The sequence below is a fragment of the Helicoverpa armigera genome, chromosome 24 (assembly GCF_030705265.1).
Source record: "Helicoverpa armigera isolate CAAS_96S chromosome 24, ASM3070526v1, whole genome shotgun sequence".
NCBI classification, from domain to species: domain Eukaryota; kingdom Metazoa; phylum Arthropoda; class Insecta; order Lepidoptera; family Noctuidae; genus Helicoverpa; species Helicoverpa armigera.
In genome coordinates, this window is record NC_087143.1 from 5,907,766 (window position 1) to 5,927,400 (window position 19,635).

Sequence of the window (19,635 nt, forward strand, 5' to 3'; positions counted from 1 at the left end):
GAAGATAACAATTACACCACTGTATGAAACATCTGTTGTTATCAATTTGGAAATAAAGTGGTTAAAAGATAACCTGCCGATCCATGTTTTACTTGCGTTTCATATGTGTTTTTATTTTTTACAGTATTATCTTCTTTTCTTTCTTCTTTTAATTAGGAAAATATCATACAATACATAAAAATATATGAACAAATCATAAGCTACAAATTCAACTGCTCACATTAAGGAACGTTTTGAATGCCAACAGCCGATCGCACAAGCCGCGGCTAACATTCAAAATGTACCCTTTGGCTCAAAGTCCACAAACGCAGAGTAGTTTCAAAACAAGTAATATAATTTCTCCACTCAGAGAACCTGCTGTTAAGACGGGAGAGACAAGACGATGAGATGATCGGAAAACGAAAATATATTAGTAAAAAAAAAAAAACTATAAAAACTCTAATCTTCTTTATTTTTAGACTACCTACAAGAAGTCTTAAAAAAATATGTATTTTTATATTGCACAATAAAAACCTTTGCATTACACTCAATATTTGGAGCTAGATAATCATAACTATCCTAATAGAATCTTGTATTACACAACATTGCGTAATATTATGAAATACTTTTAACAATTCCAGGTATCTTCCAAAGATAATAACATTGTTTTAATATAACTAAATTATTCATTACCTAACTTCAAATTTGTACCAGATGTTATGAATATTTTAAGTTAAAACTACAGTCTAGTTGTCTGATTAACATACTCTAGTAATGCAAATTATTATTTTAAGGTACCTAACAGTAACAATATACCTAAGTATCTGCATAATGTATTTCAAACTAAATTAATTAGTTAATTACAATTGTATAAACCTATGCCTATTTACACCGCAAAGATTAAATAATATGTTATGCCTAAAAAATAATTTTATGGATATAAAATGCTACAGTAGATCGGTACCTGAGAGTATTTTTGTAAACCTTGGCAGGGACTTTCTGAAATCTGAAATCTTACATACTTTTATTAAGGAACTTCTATGGGAAGTCAAAAATTATATTGCGTTCATTCTAAAATAAACTTATCATTTTTTATTCTCCTATAATGAGCAAAAACGCTTACACAGGGTATATTGAAAAAAATCGGCAATTGGAGAACCCTAAAACCAATTTATTGAATTTAAGTCAAAAATTGATGTTACTGTCTACGATAAGATAAATCAATTAGCAACAGTAAGCGTGAATAATGAAATATTGTGAAATAAAACAAATAATTTTCCTTTTGTTTGTAAATAAATGCCAATAGAATGTTCAAAAACACTAAAAATATAGCCCTAAAAATAGAAAGATACCTAGTACCAGAAACCTGATCAAAATCGTATTATTTAATATTTTAACTAAAAAGATCTTATTCATCAGAAAACATATCTACTATCTGCCGGGTATCTCAAAATACTTTCAAAGATAACGTACGAATTACATCATAATTCACACACACATGCTAATCAAACCGGTTTACGCTAGCAATATATAAGGAAGTTCATTTAATAATATCATCACAACAATCCAAGCCACTCATCCAATGATGTACGCTCAATCGTTTTTAATATTTACTTTATTAATCACATTCAACGATGCGGCGAAAATACTGGCTATGTTCCCAGTACCGTCTATCAGTCATCAAGTAGCATTTCGTCCTCTCACTCAAGAACTTGCCAGGCGAGGACATGAAGTCACGGTCATCACACCAAATCCCTCCTTCCCTAAAGGAGGAACACCTGCAAATCTAACAGAAATTGATGTCCACGATATTTCTTATGGGATTTGGAGGAAGCTGTATGAATATACTTCTGGTACCACAAGCCCAACCACTCAAACGAGGATAGCTTTCCAAATGATGGTTCAGCTAGTGGAAAAACAATTGCAAGTCGATGAAGTGCAAAGACTGATAAAAGAAGAAAAGTTTGACTTGCTGTTCTTGGAAGCAGTGGCACCAGCTTTGATAGTCTCACACATATTCAAAGCGCCAGTGATTCAGATATCTTCATTTGGTCCTATGAATTTCAATGTGGAGACGATAGGAGCAGCATGGCATCCTTTGCTGTATCCAAACAGTTTTAGCCAGAAACTGTACAACATGACCAAATGGAACAAATTAGAAGAATTGTGGAATTTTTATAGTTTAGAAGGTGTTATGAGAGAATCTGATGTTTTAGAGTATGAAATGGCTAAGAGACTTTTTGGGGATAATGCTCCAACTGTGAAAGAGTTGAGAGATAATGTTGATATGTTGTTTTTGAATACTCATCGGATGTGGGAGGGAAATCGTCCAGCTCCTCCCAGTGTTGTGTACATGGGTGGATTGCATCAGATGCCACCGAAAGAATTGCCAAAGGTAAGCTATATAATTACTCTAACATAGTAGCTACTTCTGTTACAGCCTTTTTATCGTCCCACTGCTGGGCTACGGCCTCCTCTCACACGGAGAAGGATTGAGCATTAATCACCACGCTTGCTCAATGCGGGTTATTGATTTCAGACTATATAGTCCAGGTTTCCTCAAGATGTTTTCCTTCACCTTTTTATCAGCGATTGGTGTCTAAGATTACTTAGAAAGTACATACAAACTTAGAAAAGTTGCATTGGTGCTTGCCTGACCTGGAGAATCGAACCCACACCCTCATACTCGAGAGGTTGGTTCTTACTGATGCAAAATAGAAGTGAGATAGTAACACTTGTCGAAATAACATAGCGCGGAGTCTTGCAAAAACTGGCTAACTATTCTAGTAAAAAAGTATTTGTTATAGAAACCTTTCCTGATTACAAACTACCTTGTATTTATAGTGATAAGGTTGTTATTGGTTAACACGGAAGCAATTCAAGCATCATATCATAACTGAGTATTTTTATTTATATAAAGATACTATAACATAAACATAATGTTATCAATTGCTATCAGAATGTACCAGAAGTTCTTTGCAGATAAAACAATATTACATAAATGATTGAGTGTAAACAAATATGAAGTAACTACTAACAAGCGCCAGATGATTCGTTCAAGGTTAACAAACGACTGCTAAATATAGATTCAATGTCAATAACGAATAAAAACAATAGACTGCCATTAAAGTTTAGAACATGCCGAAATGTTTATGTAATTAACGAAATGTGGAAAATAGAAGAGATGAGGAGATATTGCATATTCACATTATATTAGAAACAAAAAAAAAAAAATTATGTGTGTATAAAATATCGCGGTTTCTGTTGACTGTGATTGATATAAGGCAAAATTTGCAATCCATAATTCTGCACAGAAGTAACAATGACCATAGCGACATTCTAGCACATTTAAACAGAGTAGGTATTTTCAATTTCGATTTTCTGGTATCTTATTAAAATCATACTTATTTACAGGATCTCAAATCTTACTTAGACTCCTCAAAGAACGGTGTAATATACGTGAGCTTCGGCACCAACATTCAACCCTCACTATTCCCGCCAGAGAGGGTACAGATGTTCATCAAAGTCTTCTCTGAACTTCCTTATGACTTCCTCTGGAAATATGACAAAGATGAACTCCCTGGACGTACTAGCAACATTAGGATATCCAAGTGGCTGCCACAGCCTGATCTTTTAAGTGAGTATCTGAAGGATTTTCATTATTGTCCCTTTGGTTTGAACTGAATTGAAATCATCATCATCGTCCCCCAAGCCTTTTCCCTCGACGGATGCAGCTATGTACCAGTGTTTTACAAGGAGCGACTACCTATCTGACCTCCTCAATCCAGTTTCCCCTTGGTAAGATTGCTCCCAGACTTACTGGCTTCTGACTATCCGTAACGAGTACTAAGGATGTTAAATGTGCCCTCCGAAGCACAGTTAATAATGTAAAAAATCTTACCAACAGTTCTTATATTTATCCTACTTCTTACTTAACTTGACTACCTAGAATTAGCCCAGCAACAAGCAATTTCCAAAACGAATCATTGTCATCAAACTATAGTAATGTTATTCATTTTACTTATCTGTCTGATAATTCTCATAGCATGGATGATGATGTATGTTAATGCAAATTTTAAATTGAACCCGTTCATTCAGGACATCCGAACGTCAAAGCATTCATAACACAAGGAGGTCTACAATCAACAGATGAAGCTATATCGGCAGGAGTACCTATGGTTGGTCTCCCTATAGTTGCTGATCAATGGTACAATACAGAGAAATATGTGCACCATAAGATTGGAGTCAAACTTGACTTGGATGAGCTATCTGAGCAGCAACTTAAGAATGCTATCAAGACTGTTGTTGGAAATAAAAGGTGGGTAAATGACGTTATTGATTAAGATGGCGTTGCAAGAGTTTTTGAAGTAACTAAGAGAAAAGCAGAATTTTTAGGATCTGACAAATTTCATTCCAGTAACATAGCGCATTACATAGCGACTAGTCTAGACGATAATATAAGGGTAATTGATTAAAAAAATTACGTAATTAGGGCAGTGGAAATACCCACTATCTCATGATTCTCAATAACTTTGATAGACAGTACTTAAAGTACTTACGCACTAATTACGATAAAATCCTAATTGATGTACACCATATCGCACATCGATAGATAGATGTAACAAATTGTACTATTGGCTATTATTAGATTTCAAGTACCATCTGTTTATGGCATAGTTACAGCACTTATCGAATAACGTTGCCTCTCGAAAATCAGTCATTTGACGAGTGTGCGCAATAGTAAGTTAGGACTGATTTTGACTGTGAGATGACGGCACGTCACGAAAACGGCAAAAAGACGTATGAAGAAACACAAAAGTAAAAATGGGATAAGGGTAGAAGGACAGTTAGTTCGATAGTGACAGTTTTGTAGTCCATAAGTAGACAAGTTAAGACAAGCAAGGCTACTCGTAGAAACTGTAGGAATTTGCATACATACCTATGTTATGTAGAGACTAAACTCATCATCAACGGGCGTTGCTTGTCCAGCTCTGGAAAAATAAATACCGTCCAGATGTCATAATTTTGGAAGTTAGCAAACAAATCAGAACAGCAATAAACTTATCCTTATTTTTTGTTTTATTTCAGCTATCGTGAAAACATTGTGAAGCTAGGACAACTCATGTACGACCAGCCAATGACACCGTTGGAGCGTGCAGTGTGGTGGACGGAGCACGTGCTGCGTCACGGCGGCGCGCGACATCTGCGCTCTCCCGCCGCCAATATGTCGTGGACGCAGTACTTAGAGCTAGAACTAGTTCTTACTGTACTTTCAGTCATATTAGGCTTAGTCTCAGTATTATTAGGTATAGTATACTATTTGTGGATGTCTATTACTTCGAAGCCAGTCAGTAGAAAAGTTAAGAAGAATTGAAAGATTCGTAAATGCTTTTGGTAAGGACAAAATGTGATACTTGCTTATAGCTAATATTATAAGAAACAATTTATATTATTAAGGAAAATAATGTTATGTTTACCTGTAACACGAGGGAATTTTGTAGAAAATCTAAGCATTGGATATTTCTGCGTAAATTATAATTTTCCAAAATATATTAGCTTGTTTTAATCATTTTTTCCTTGAATTACGCATGTTTGTCATCTTCGTCTTCAGAGAAAAATTAACAGCAGGTATACTTTATTTCCTGAAATGTTTTTATCCAATCATATTACCAGAGGTTGCAGAAATAGCCTAACCTATAACTGTTATAAAAAGTACTTTGAATTGAAAGTATACATATGTAGTAGGTACTGCCTTAATTCAGCAGTTTCATCCGCATCCCAATGGAACTATTTCCCGCACCTGGAAAAAAGCAGCTTATGGCCTTCATCCATTATTGGGCTATCTAACTTTTCAAGCCGGTTCAGTTGGGCTATCCATCACTTAACGAAATCGGTATTATAGTGCCTGAGATTAGCGCGTCAAAGCAAACAAACAAACTCCTGGAGTTAATATTGGCATATATTTCACCAATATTGGATTTCAAAGAATTCACAATCTCATATCAGAAACGCACATAAAATCAAAGCAATAAAAAAATAAACAAGATTTTCGTCTGCCATTTTGTCGTGAACTCAAAGATGAACTCCCAATTTTATTTTGGGTCGGCGCAATATGTCATCCTCTTCCATTTTCCAATGTCACTCGTAATACTGACACTCACTCTCTTCCTATTCATGTCATCTTTCATGCAGTCCATCCATCTTTTCTTAGGTCTTCCTCTCCATCCATCTACATTCATACTTAGCACACACTTTTTTGCATGCGTACCATCCCTCCTCATTACATGCCCATACCATGACAATCTTCCACTTCTCATCTTTTCCGTTTTCAAAGAAACGTACCTACCTAATAATATAAAGGGGCAATCAACTTAATTAAATAAAGAGATAATGAGAAACTTGGAAACAAAATTACAAGATTAACATTCTGTGAGTCCATTTATTAATTAAATAATCTACAGAAATTGTTAATTATTTTCGGAAGGACATTTTGAACTTGTTTCGTATAATTGCTCTGATTGATGGCGGCATTGGACGGCCTTGACCCTGCACGGTCAAAGTTATTAAATAATTAATTTTGTTAGCAGGATTATTAGTATGATTATTTTATAGATAGATAAGATATTTTTATCTTTAAACTAAAATATACATGTCTGTTGATTTCATAGCCATCAGTGAATAAGAATCCATATGCTACAAATTGATGAAATTATAGAAAATATTTTGAAATTTGAAACATAATTGTAAATGTAAGTTCAACAATCATCATCATTCCGATATTATCCTAATTTTATTGCCCATATAGCATCATTTTCACAATCATCGCCTATCTTCTTAGCAGTTGTTGGTTATTATGACCGGACTTATCAAAAAATACTAAGCCACGAATATTTATTATTCTATCGGTAGATTTCAATAACCTGTCTATCTATGAAGATGCTAACAAGAGATAGGAATGTAACATCCCTAGAAAGCACATCAACAGATAAGTTATTGAAATCTGCAGCATATAATTTGTAAGGTTTTGCTTATCAATGTTTGTAATTCAATACCAAATATAAGCAATAGTACCTTTCATAGACTAGCTACAGAAGTGCGAAGTAAATTAATGCTCTAATCCTTTGTACAAACGTCAACCCTTTTCATCTGACAGTCTCAGGACTCGAAGACACATGTTATTGACAGACAGACAAAAGGTATTTATTATTAATTAGCTTAAGATTTAACGAGGATTATTTACTGGGATACTAGAGAGTTACTGTGGTTTCACTCTGAAATAATTTTACAGCCTCTTCACACAAGCGGATTTACCGAGCGGAAAAACCGTTTGGTAGGTATTGCCCGGTTCGTTCAGTACCACTGCCAGTGTAATTAGACAAGTTAGAGGAAAAGCCGCCAGTGAAACTTGCAGACCAAACTATCTTATTAATTTTATTAACGTCGCTTACTTAAAGTTATTTTTTTATCTTTAAAAACCGACATTTTGACGACAAAAATTTTCTTACAGTCTGACACTTCGCAATGCTAATTCCTTGTCTTTTTTTAAGCAATATTACAACTCATCATATCTATATCAACTTGTAGTTGCGAAAAGGTTCGGGATTGTTAATAAAAAGGGGTTGTCAATAAAAAACCTGCTGTAAATAAGATGCAATTTACCATATTATAAACAAAATAAATAAATAAATAACAACTAATGACACAGTACAATAAACTACATAAGACATGTAAGAGAACAGAGTGACATCTGGCTGCGAGTCGTAAGCTCGCCACCGCGCGTCATGACTTTAATAAACCCCGCCGTCATGTTATTATACGTTATTACGCTTTTAGGGTTCCGTAAGACAACAGACATTTCACTCTAGTCATGACTAGCGTCTGTTAAACAGCTTCCTGAAGAAACTTTTTCTTAAACGCGGATAAAATGTAATTTATTTAATAAGTCATTCTCATATATAAAATTTATTGGAGCTATGTTTCATAAACTTTGATTTGGTAGTTTTTGTGTAAGAGAAATAAACATATATCTAATTGTTTTTTTTCTTAGTATAGAAAACTAAAAAACTATTTACTTACTGTAATATTTTTTTTTGTAATGTGAAGAAAATTTTAAAAGCAATGTTAATTAAAGTTTTCCATTATTTACTTTATATTTCACAGGAAAACCACAAAAATAATAAATTGCATCTAAAGGAAGTTTATGCAAAAACGAGAGGAAGTATTTTTTCTCAGAAAAGAGATTACCTACTTATAGTACCCACGGACGAATTTTATTTCAGCAAGTTAAAATAATTTCAAGACTTTTTTATTTACGGTACATAAAATAAAGGAACTGAGTTTTTGCTATGAAACTGAAGAGTTGGTTTTCTTGCTAGAATGCGCTTATCTCAGCAAGTACTGGACCGATTTGAAAAATTCTTTCAGTTCGGTTCCACGAAGTAATTCCCACGAATAGGGTGACACCACAAGCAAAAACTAGTTATAAATAAAATCAACAGATTTTTTCACATTAGTACGGAACCCATTAAATAAAATGATATAAAACCTTCATACTCATATTGCCATGTTATTTTTCTGAGAACTTGCTCTGATCATAATGACTTATTTTGATAAGATCTTCTTTTGATAGACAGATAATTAAGGTTGTGATTTATGATCGAATATTTTAACCTTTCAGATATATTATATACTCTAGGGTTTAGTAATGTAGCATAATATATTATATTAGCAAATTAGCCTATGTTTCTCACTAGACCCTTGTCTAGTAACACAGACGAGACAACGAAGTAATTCTTCTTGTCATCGAGGGTAATCAAGTCCAACCAAGGGGGATTGGGTTGCCCGGGTAACTGGGTTGAGGGGTCAGATTGAATTGTAAACTTGATTATCCTCGATCATCCATCCTCCGAGCCTTTTCCCAATCATGTTGGGGTCGGCTTCCAGTCTAACCGGATTCAGCTGAGTACCAGTGCTTTACAAGAAGCGACTGCCTATCTGACCTCCTCAACCCAGTTACCCGGGCAACCCCATACCCCTTGGTTAGACTGGTGTCAGACTTACTGGCTTCTGAACCTTAAGCCACTTCATGATGGTCAAAATGGCACTAAATACGTATGGAAACTTCAACCTTATTTGACTTCAGAGGAGCAAAGGACTATATCAAACCAACATATTTTAGTGTCATAGTTATTTCTTAAAACCACTTGATAGTTTTTGATTTGGACTTGAAACAAAGATTGCTTGATCATGCATGATGGGAATGCTACCTCGGTCAAAGTCTTGAAAAAAAAAAACACTATTTTTGCATCCTGGATTGGAAACCTGAGAATTCTAGACTTAAAGGATAGTCAGTAGTGGAATCTTAGAGTTGAAATCACATTTTCAATCTATGATCACTAATTATTTCAAAAATAATACACGAACAGTCAGACATAGTTAAGGAGTACGACTCCCATCACACTAATAACGCCGCAATATTAAATTTTCATAACCAAAACACGAGCCGAACAAACTAATTACTTAAAGTTACGAACTCAAATAAGCAGGAACAAAATCCAATCTTCCACAAGCTAGTTAATTCAAAGCTAACAATCTATTTAGTAGACACACAGTTATGTCACTTATTTATACATCAAATACGTCAAGTTATATGGTGACAAATAGTACCTAATCTACACAAATTATATAATCAAAAGGATTTTTTTTGTTTGTCTGTTTGTAGCCTGAAGGTTTTGAAACTACTGAACCATTTGGTTTTTTTTTTGACGGTTGGAAAGCTACACTATCCCCAAGTATGGTATATAGGTACCTAATACACGATAACGGGAAAAAGTTCCCCCGGGACACGGGTGAAACCGCGGGATAAAGCGGGAAAAATAAATAAATATCGACGCATCTGATAAACTACATAAAACATGTTTTTAAATACAAATTGTGATACACAACCAGCAGTCATGCTCATCACACATACTCGACCGTACCTAGAATCGAACCCTGGACCTCAGGTTCTTTAGTCCGGCATAGTGACCACTGCTCCAAAGGGGTCGTCTAAATAAACAAAAGTTAATTCATTATCAGGCGCGTAAACTGCACAAGTGGGACTAGTTCTGAAACATGGAGTAAGGAAAGATGAGCGAGCAGAGATGCCATAATGCAGGTAGGTCAAGCACCTTCTTCTAGGTCAAATTACTGTTAAACTAAGGAGTCCGGGTTCTTTGAGACATCTGTCAACAATTTTTGGTATTACAAAAGATAGTCGGGTCCAAAGAAGGCGTATAAAGGCAAAGACAGTATCGTTTCTCGTCCCCCGCACACCCGCATTTTGGCGCGCTACTTTCTTAGGCGATTTTCCGTTATGGCACCTCCGCTAGTCATTTTGTTCTCCATGATCTGAACTTTGCAGATGTTGAAAGAGTAATAGAGATAGTAGATACAAAATACAGTGTGGCAGAAAGAGATGGGTTTAACGAGGTTAAAAGTTAAGAATCTAGGGACAGAATTATAGTGGGAGTTGAAGGGTTGGCGTAGAAAAATGTTTCTCGTGGCAGTAATTAAAAAAATATTAGGTTTTGTCACGTTTTTTATATGTATAGGCTCGGTAAGCAAGAGTTAAGATTGTTTTATGAAGATTAAAAAGTTGAGAGTAACAACCCATTACATGGAATTTAAACTTTAATTGGGAAAATATATGCCTACTATTCGTCAGATCTAGATTCTTTCTCCATGGTTTTAAATATTATCAATATTTAAGAAATAAGGAGAGACCTACTGCTTATTCGTTATCCACTCACACTTCAAAAATTAAACAGTACGAGATTTTCATTAATTTGAATACTTTGATTGATAGAAAATTATGTGAAAGTTAGGTATCTTCAGTTACTTGCCCTCAAGTAAAATGTTAGATTTTAATAAGCTTTTACAAGGCAAGCTTTTCATATACAACTTAGGATGGATAGTTAGAAACTGATTATTGAATTAAATCCTGACGATATTCAAGTTACCAAAGCTTACAGATAATAATTATTAATTTTGTTCAAAAATATTTAGGGCAGATATAATTGTAAGGTATTTATCTCCGACCTCTCGATAAGTAACTACCGTTTCGGAAATTAGAAATCGGTATAATTTGAGTTTGGGATCATATTATATTACTTGTTTTCGAATTAAAATAGACTTATTAACGAGGGGTGCGACTGAAATGGTATTGATTGACTTCAAACACAGGTTTTTGGAAAAATATTCTGAGCTGATATGTACATAAATATATGTGATATGACATTAGTCTTCTATACTAATATAATAAAGAATAAACATACATACATTATGTTTGTAGGTACCCTAAAGTCTCCGAAACAACTCAACCAATTTAAAAGTGAAAACGTGGGAAAACGGCTACTTGAAAATATAATTTGATGTGTCTTGTATCTTATGTTAAAGTAGAACTTAACTGACCGCAGATACCATTGGCACAATAATGTATTAAAAAGCGAAGATTTGTGAGAGTGTAAATTAATTATTCACGCACAAACGGCTCAACAGATTTATAAAAGGCAGTAACAGGTATAGCTTACCTTACCCGGGTGACAGAAATAGTTTTCTCAGATACCTAAATTGACCGCAAAATAATTTATTTTAAAACCCAATCCCAACTAAAACAAAACAATAAATAAACCTAACTGAACCATAGAAAAGATACAACGATCGTTTTATAAGACGTAAAAGGAACACGCTTGAGAGAGAACACGGGAAGTGCATTATTCCAACTGCACACAGACGGAGTCTGTATACAAGTTTATAGGAGGTAAAAGGGCTCAAGTACTCCTTACTGCACTGTACTAAAGTTGTAATTATACTTACTAAAGTAATAAATATCGCTGAAAGGTATTAGAAGGTGCTACAGAGGAAAAAAGTCGTGGTGGCCTATTGGGTAAAGCGCCAATCTCTCGAGTATGAGGGCGTGGGTTCGATTCCAGGTCAGGCAAGTACCAATGTAACTTTTCTAAGTTTGTATGTACTTTCTAAGTATATCTTGGACACTAATGGCTGATAGAAGGTGAAGAAAAACATCTTGAGGAAACCTGGACTAAATAGTCTGTAATCAGCAACCCGCATCGAGCAAGCGTGGTGATTAATGCTCAATCCTTCTCCGTGTGAGAGGAGTCCTGTGCCCAGAAGTGGGACGGTACAAGTGTTGTAACAGTAACAGAGGTATTGCTGTTGTTATATGGTACGTTTCGAAAACCAGCTACTGACGGCTGCAACTGCTGACGGCTCGTGTAGCCACTGTTTGAAATCGGCCAATATCTAAGGACGGTCTGAAGTTGCAGTCGACAGCTGGCTTTCAATACGTATGTACCATTACAATTGTGGTTGAATGTGAAAGTAACTGTTTTACTCGCTTTTAGGCCAAGACTGCTGTATTGATTGAAATGAATTTTGGTACATGGATAGACTAGACCCCGATCAAAAACTGGTCACGTTGTTATAACGTATGCAGTTTCCTGAACTCAGTTTCTTTTACAAAATTGAAGGTCTAGCTCTGAATGTCTGGTTCCCGCTATATTTCTAAGCCTATGTCAAATTAATTTAGTCTTGCGTTACTTCAGACTTTCACCTTGTTCATAATCACCAGTCTACTAGATGGCAGATGTAACCCAAGGTTGGAAAAAATACCTGCATGAAAGCAAGCTCACTCAAGGTTAGCCTACAAGGCTTGATGGAATACATGATTACATACAGCACGGGCTTTATATTGAAATTCAAATAATGATATTGCTTGCCCATAAAACTGTACTAAAATAGGGTGCAACAGTAGTAATTGTTTGTTTAAAAATACCATGAAAAACCAACGATCGAACTTTCCATTTTCTTTGTAATGCGTTTAGACACAAGTCATCTTTGCAATCGGTCAGACTTTCTGAATATCTGAAAATATTCAAAAAAAAAAAATAGAAAAAATGATCAAAAACAATTTAGTCGTCAACATAAAACCTATAATGATTTTTCGTTCCCTTTTCGGCTACCGTCAAAAATTTAACAGTCCCTTAAAATCGAATTGTTTCGATGTATTTTCGTTAATAAGTTTTTTTATGTGGTCTTTAAGTTTTGTTTTCAAAACCTATTATTTTCCCTTGGTTTATGTAATGAGTGAGAATATAGAATATTGCATATGCTTTTTCGTTGCGTTTTTTACTAAGGAAGAGTATATCTATCATTATCTATAAACGTCAATCCTCTATCGATAATTTGCCGGGCGCAGAAAAGTTGTTTTCGCGACTTAATCTTATTTTAAGAGTTTTTGTAGTTTATATTTTTCTTATGAAAATTGTAGTTATTATAATATTAAGGTTTTTCGCCCCTGAAATACTACAATTAGGTCTATATTTAGATATTGTAATGGGACTCTCACAGTCAATGTCTTGTGACATGGGCAGGTTCACAATAATACTTATGGTGGGTCTTATGTACTGTCGAATGAAAATAATTAAAGATAATATGGATATGGTAGGGAATGATCTTCGCAATAGATTCGCAGCGAGAAAGTTTACGCAGATGTACCAAAGCCTTGTTTGTTCTTTGCAACGCATTGATGTACCTCTGAAGGTTTCGGTAAGTAAAATCTTTTGTATAAACCAGAAAGAATTGAAGGTTACTTGTATGTTTAAAGTCGTGGATACTCAACTGTCACTATGTTGGATGGAGACTCAACTGTGGTAGAACGGGTAAATCAAATTAAACAAAGCTAAACAGATACATAGACGTTGTGAATACTGTAGGGATCATAATATTAGAACGATGTCATCGTCGAAAAACACAGAGCGCATACGTGCGACGCTCTACAAGTGAAATAGTGCTTTTATTCGTACCTAATTTAATTTAGAATTGAACAAATGAAAATCTTTTTCAGATTACAGGAATCATTATTGGCTCTGCAATGCGTATCACAACACAATTCGGCTGTGCAATTTCAAAACCTAGTATCTGACAAATTTTTAAAAAAGCGTGTTTTTGCATTTTTCGACCTTATAGACCATTCTCCACATACTAGGATAGCAAAAACTCCCAAAAATTTTACAAAAACGAAGTTACACAAAGTCGGAAACCTAGTATCTACAGTAAACGTTTTCAAAATGCAAAAATTACAAGATTAAAACATAGTATCTAACATCAACCATTTTAAAAACCTAGTTAGTGCTTGTAGTTACTTGGTTATAAAATGGTTCATGTAGATACTAAGCCAATGAAATGGTTGTAATAAACGTCAAAACTCCCGCGCAACTTTAGTATGTGAGAAAAAGTCGTTGCAAGTGCGTGTTTTTGTCTCTAAAAATGAGCAAAAATCAGTTTTATAGGTCGAAATTGATCTTGAGTGCTTTAAAAGAACAACATGGTGAAATTTAAGTACGCTTCAGTGTATAATATTGTAGAGATTGTTTGTTTTCCAAGGTTTTTTATGATTAAAAGGCATTTTTTTGAAACGACGTCAAAAATCATCAAATGACCCCTAACGCTGTGGGTTAGCAGCGATGAGGGAGTGTCAGACTCTTACTGACCAAAAACCGTCGTGTTCCGTCGTGGGCCTTTTATTTGCCAGAGCCACGGTATCTCTTTCGAACAACCCGCAGCCCCGGCAGGCCTTGGCCCTACTGGGCCCCGCTGGGGTTGCTGACATCTCTTTGAGGAGCGCGTGGAACAACGCGCGCCGTCGACACGGGTCTGTCGTCTAAGCAGACAGAGGGACGCTGAGCCACCCGAACTCACCGCCCACAGACTCATGCCTATGGTGGCCGGGAGTCATCTCGCGACACCCGGCGCCCGTGGTGTCTACCTGGTCCAGCGTGGCGGCCGGGATGAGAGGTGCTAACTCTCTGACGTTCCACCGCCTCCTTCTCGAGCATGACTGCTTCGCAGAAGGAGGCGACGGCATCCCATTCCCTCTCGCTCCGGATCATGGCCTAAACCAGGGCCGGACGCGAGAAGTCGCCGCCGCCTAAAGCCTCGACGAGTACCCGGCGGTGCCCTTCCCACGCAGGGCACTCCTGGACTGTGTGGTCCACCGTGTCCTCGGGGCTGTCCGCACAGTGGTGATACCCGGGCGCCTCCTCACGAAAGATTCGATGCAAGTACCTCCCGAAACAACCGTGTCCGGTGAGGACCTGCGTCATGCGGTACGTGAGGGCGCCGTGACTCCTGCCGAGCCACTCCTCAAAGAGGGGACTTACCGCCACTATGGTGGCGTGCCCTGTACTGGGTTGCGACAGTCGTTCCCTCCAGGCCACCATGAGATCGCGCCGGAGCTCCGCCCGCTGCCATACCGAACGTTATGAAAAAACACAATCCCTTGACCATGCCAACCTTAAAATATATTCCAAGAGGCATTAAAGAAAGTAAAAAGAAAGGCATAGTAAAATCATTATTACAGCTTATGCCAATGAACAGAAGGGAGTTTTGGCAAAGTTTACCGATCAATAATAATTCAGTTGATTTAGTTTCTGGTGGACAATTTTTAATAAGCGAATAATTTATTTTATTTGAATATTGTTTTCAAATATTTTGAGTGATTATTTTTTTTTACTGAGAAAAAGAGTTTTTTTTTTAATCTTTTTCATTAAAACTGCTTATCACTATTTCGTTGTTTTATTCTATTGTTTCTTACTAGGTTTATAAAAGTGCATTTAGTTTCTACTCAGTAAATTCGGACCTAAATGAAAACAAAGCAAGTGATCTTACTAGGTTTTGAAATTGTCACACTCAAAAAGTTAGAACTAAGAAAACAATATTTTTATTAGTAACTGCTCCTCTACGTACATACTTGGTGATAAACGCATTAAAACACTTTTTTTTAAAACCCTGTTATCTCCCTCAAATTTTGCAATCACTCCCAGGACGGTACGACTAATATTATTGAAACGGCAAGCTGTCAAAGATATGAAATCGTTTTTCGGCTCTCCTATAAAATTTGGTTTTGTGCAGATACTGGGTTTTGATATTTCGCAGCCGAATTGTTTAAGGATCTCAATTATATTAAAGAATATGTGAGTTTATAAGTTTATTTTTTAACTGAGGTTTTATTTTTACTTAAAAATCACACTGGGGACTAAACAGCAGGCCGTCAGTTGACCCTACGGATGGGATTTTTTTCTTAAAAATCTTGATTCCAATCAAAGTTTTCAGTCGGTCTGATACTGGTTAAATTCCGCGGCTTCGCCCGCGCAGAGTTCGGTTATATCGCGTTTCCAAGAGAATTCTTCAAAATTCTGGGATGAAAACTATCCTACGTTCTTTCTCAAGGTCAACTCCATCTCTGTACCAAATTTATTAAAATCAGTTCAGTGGTTTAGACGTGAAAGCGTAACAGACAGACGGACAGAGTTACTTTCGCATTTATAATATTAGTAAGGATTACTCTAATTCTGAAGCTTCATATTCAGAGATTTTAAATGTGCATTTTTTACAAATTTTAGGGTACCGACAATTTGGAAGTCAATGCGATGATAGTATATTTTGTTGACCCGGCCATGTTTCTAGTAATATCTGCTGTGATTTTAGATATTACTACTGAATACTTTTCCGATTTCAAACTGAAGTGTATCGAGAACAAAATACTGTGTGACAGTGAGTATTTTGAAGATGTTTATAAATATTATTAGCTGACAGACAGACATATAAGTAAGGATTATCTGCTTATTTATAAACTTACTGTTACAACCTTTTTATCGTCCCACTGCTGGGCACAGGTCTCCTCTCACACGGAGAAGGTTTGAGCAGCAATCACCACGCTTGCTCAATGCGGGTTAGTGATTTCAGACTTTATAGTCTAGGTTTCCTCGAGATGTTTTCCTTTACATTTTTATCAGCCATAAGATATACTTAGAAAGTTCATACAAACTTAGAAAAGTTGCATTGGTACTTGCCTGAAGTGGAATCGAATCAGAATGATTCTGATTCTGGAAACGAACCCACACCCTCATACTCGCATTGAGCGAGCATAGTGATTAACGCTCAATTCTTCTCTCAGCACTGACGAGACGATAAAAACGCTGGTGACGATGATTTATATTTTCAAAATAGTACTTAAAAAACGCAGGCCCTTGTCCAGTAGTGGACGTTTTAGGCTGTGACAATGACCACGAATTAAAAATGAAGAGAAAAGATAGGTGACTTTCGATATCGAGCTCAGGGTTGAAACTACCGTTGCTTATAGCCAATGGGTAATACGTACTGATATAAAAAAATGGTTTGTAGTTACGCAAAAAAAACACATGTCGTATTTATTTTAGTATTTCAAAGCTTTGAATTTATAATATTAATAGTAGGATTCTTGGAAATCCTAAACTGGACAGTTTTTACTGACCTAAAAACCGAGTTTCTCTTAGACCAAAAAGTAAAGCTGTTTTACTTGGAATTAAAAAGTCAAACGTTTTAAATATAAATATTTTGATGTTCTTTTGGATAAGCATTTATTTATTTTTCTACATATGAGCTTGTTAATGTTTATCTTTTACTAGCTTCTGCCAGCGGTTTCACCCGCATCCCGAAGGAACTACTTCCTGTACGGGGATAAAAAGTAGCCTATAGCCTTCCTCGATAAATGGGCTATCTAACCCTGAAAGAAATTTTCAAATCGGACCAGTAGTTCCTGAGATTAGCGCGTTCAAACAAACAAACTCTTCAGCTTTATAATATTAGTATAGATATATTCTTTTATATTAATATTAATTATATTAATCGGAACTTTTTTTTTATTTTTTTCATTTATTTATTCAGAACAACATTTACATTGTGTAGAACATACAACTTACAACTAATAGTTAAAATGATGTTACAATTTAATTCCCTGACACGGTTATAATTGTAAGAAATCTGACACAGAGTACAAACATTTTTCTAACAAAAATGCCTTTAATTCCTTCTTAAATGAATTAGGGCTATAAATTAATAGTTTGAGATTAGTTGGTAGCCTATTAAACAATTCCACTGCTTGGTACCCGGAGCAATGCTTAGCTATATTAAAATTTGGAGCTATCTTGTGCTTGAAGGTTTTCCTTCTTGTACTTTCTCGTATCTTTCTTTCCTCTTGTGATTCAAACTGATGAATATACTTAGCAAAGTGACTTAAGGTAGTTAATATATATAAACTTGGAACTGTTAGTATTTTTAATACTTTAAAGTGTTCTTTGCATGACTCTGTCTGTGCGATCCTAACAATAGTCCTTATGGCACGTTTTTGCAAGACAAACGCTCTCTGGCTGTTATAATTGTAGCTGTTTCCCCAAAGCATGATGCTGACTTTAGAATACCAATGTTTTCAAAGAAAACTTCGTGACCATTAAGTTCTATTTATACACGATTTTATTAATAAACACACAAATGATACCAGTACTTCATTGGCTACGCATTTGAGGCCTTCATGTAAAAGTACCACTATTCTATAAATATGTCTACTAAGTACCTATAGATGTCTATGAAAAAGATAACAGCAATGTTTATCAGAGAGTCGACCACCAAGTCTGTCTATTTGTTCCCAAAAAAACTCAAAAACTGTTGGACTGTTTTTTATCTATGAGAATTTAATATTCGTCAGCGTCCAGAGTTAAGTATAGACAGACATATAGAAGTACTTTCACATTTATAATTAACTAGCTTCCGCCCGCGGTTTCACCCGTGTCCCGAAATGTTTGTTTCTCGTGGCTAAGCCTAGCCCGGGTCTAAGGTCTAAGATGTCCCCTCCAATTGTCAGCTTAATCGGTCCTTCCGACGCCAGATATAGGATATATTTGTTTATACGTAGATTGAGTTTCATATTCCGGTCTAACCAAGGGGTATTGGGTTGCCTGGGTAACTGGGTTAGGGGGTCAGATTCTTGCAAAGCACTGGTACTCAGCTGAATCCGGTAAGACTGAAAGCCGACCGTAACATACTTAGTTGGGAAAAAGGCTCGGAGGATGATGATGATTGAGAGTTTCGTATTGTAGATAGAGAGAAGTACAGAAATACAGAAGTAATTTGGCATTAAATAATTTTATAATTTCAGATGAACGCGAACGATGTGAATACGAATACCTCTTACTTCTTTTGGAAAATAAACCATTTCAGTTTAACATCTTTCGCGCAGTACCTTTGAGCGTGGCTTCTATAATCAGCTTTCTATCATTCGTCGTTATCAATATAATTGCAATTTTGCAAATAAAAGGGTTTTATGCTTAGAAGGTTTTTGAAACTGTCCTTTAATTTTTTTTAATGATATATTTTCAATAATTTAAATATTTATGTCATGAGCACGGCACTGTTTGTTACTATTAAACTTTCTTGAAACACAATAAACAATTTGGAATTATTACTTTGTTTAATTTATTTGACCTTGTGATAGACTGGTAGAACAAACATAATAATCAAATTGATTTATGTGGTAGGTGTGATGGCTGTATTTACATATACATATTAAGAAAAAAATAAAATAAAAAAAGGAACTAAAATAAATCTTCGCATCAAACCTAAGAAGCTTCAGGAGATGACTATTGGAAAACTTCGTACCACATCTAGAATTTATGTATTCTGTGACGTAGGATGTCCTAGACCACGGCGTAAGAAATGATGAGCAGAGATGCCATAATGGTAGTAGATCAGGCGCATTATTCTAGGTCAAATACGTACGGT

General features: G+C 35.7%; 1 protein-coding gene across 1 annotated transcript; it reads left to right on the plus strand.

Moving 5' to 3' along the window:
• Nucleotides 1-1,511: 1,511 nt before the first annotated feature.
• LOC110381619 (UDP-glucosyltransferase 2) lies at nt 1,512-5,531 on the plus strand. The gene is made up of 4 exons (XM_049849922.2): nt 1,512-2,374; nt 3,394-3,616; nt 4,078-4,297; nt 5,068-5,531. Exons 1-4 carry the CDS (start codon nt 1,562-1,564, stop codon nt 5,351-5,353), a joined length of 1,542 nt encoding a protein of 513 aa, XP_049705879.2. The 5' UTR covers nt 1,512-1,561; the 3' UTR covers nt 5,354-5,531.
• Nucleotides 5,532-19,635: the final 14,104 nt, after the last annotated feature.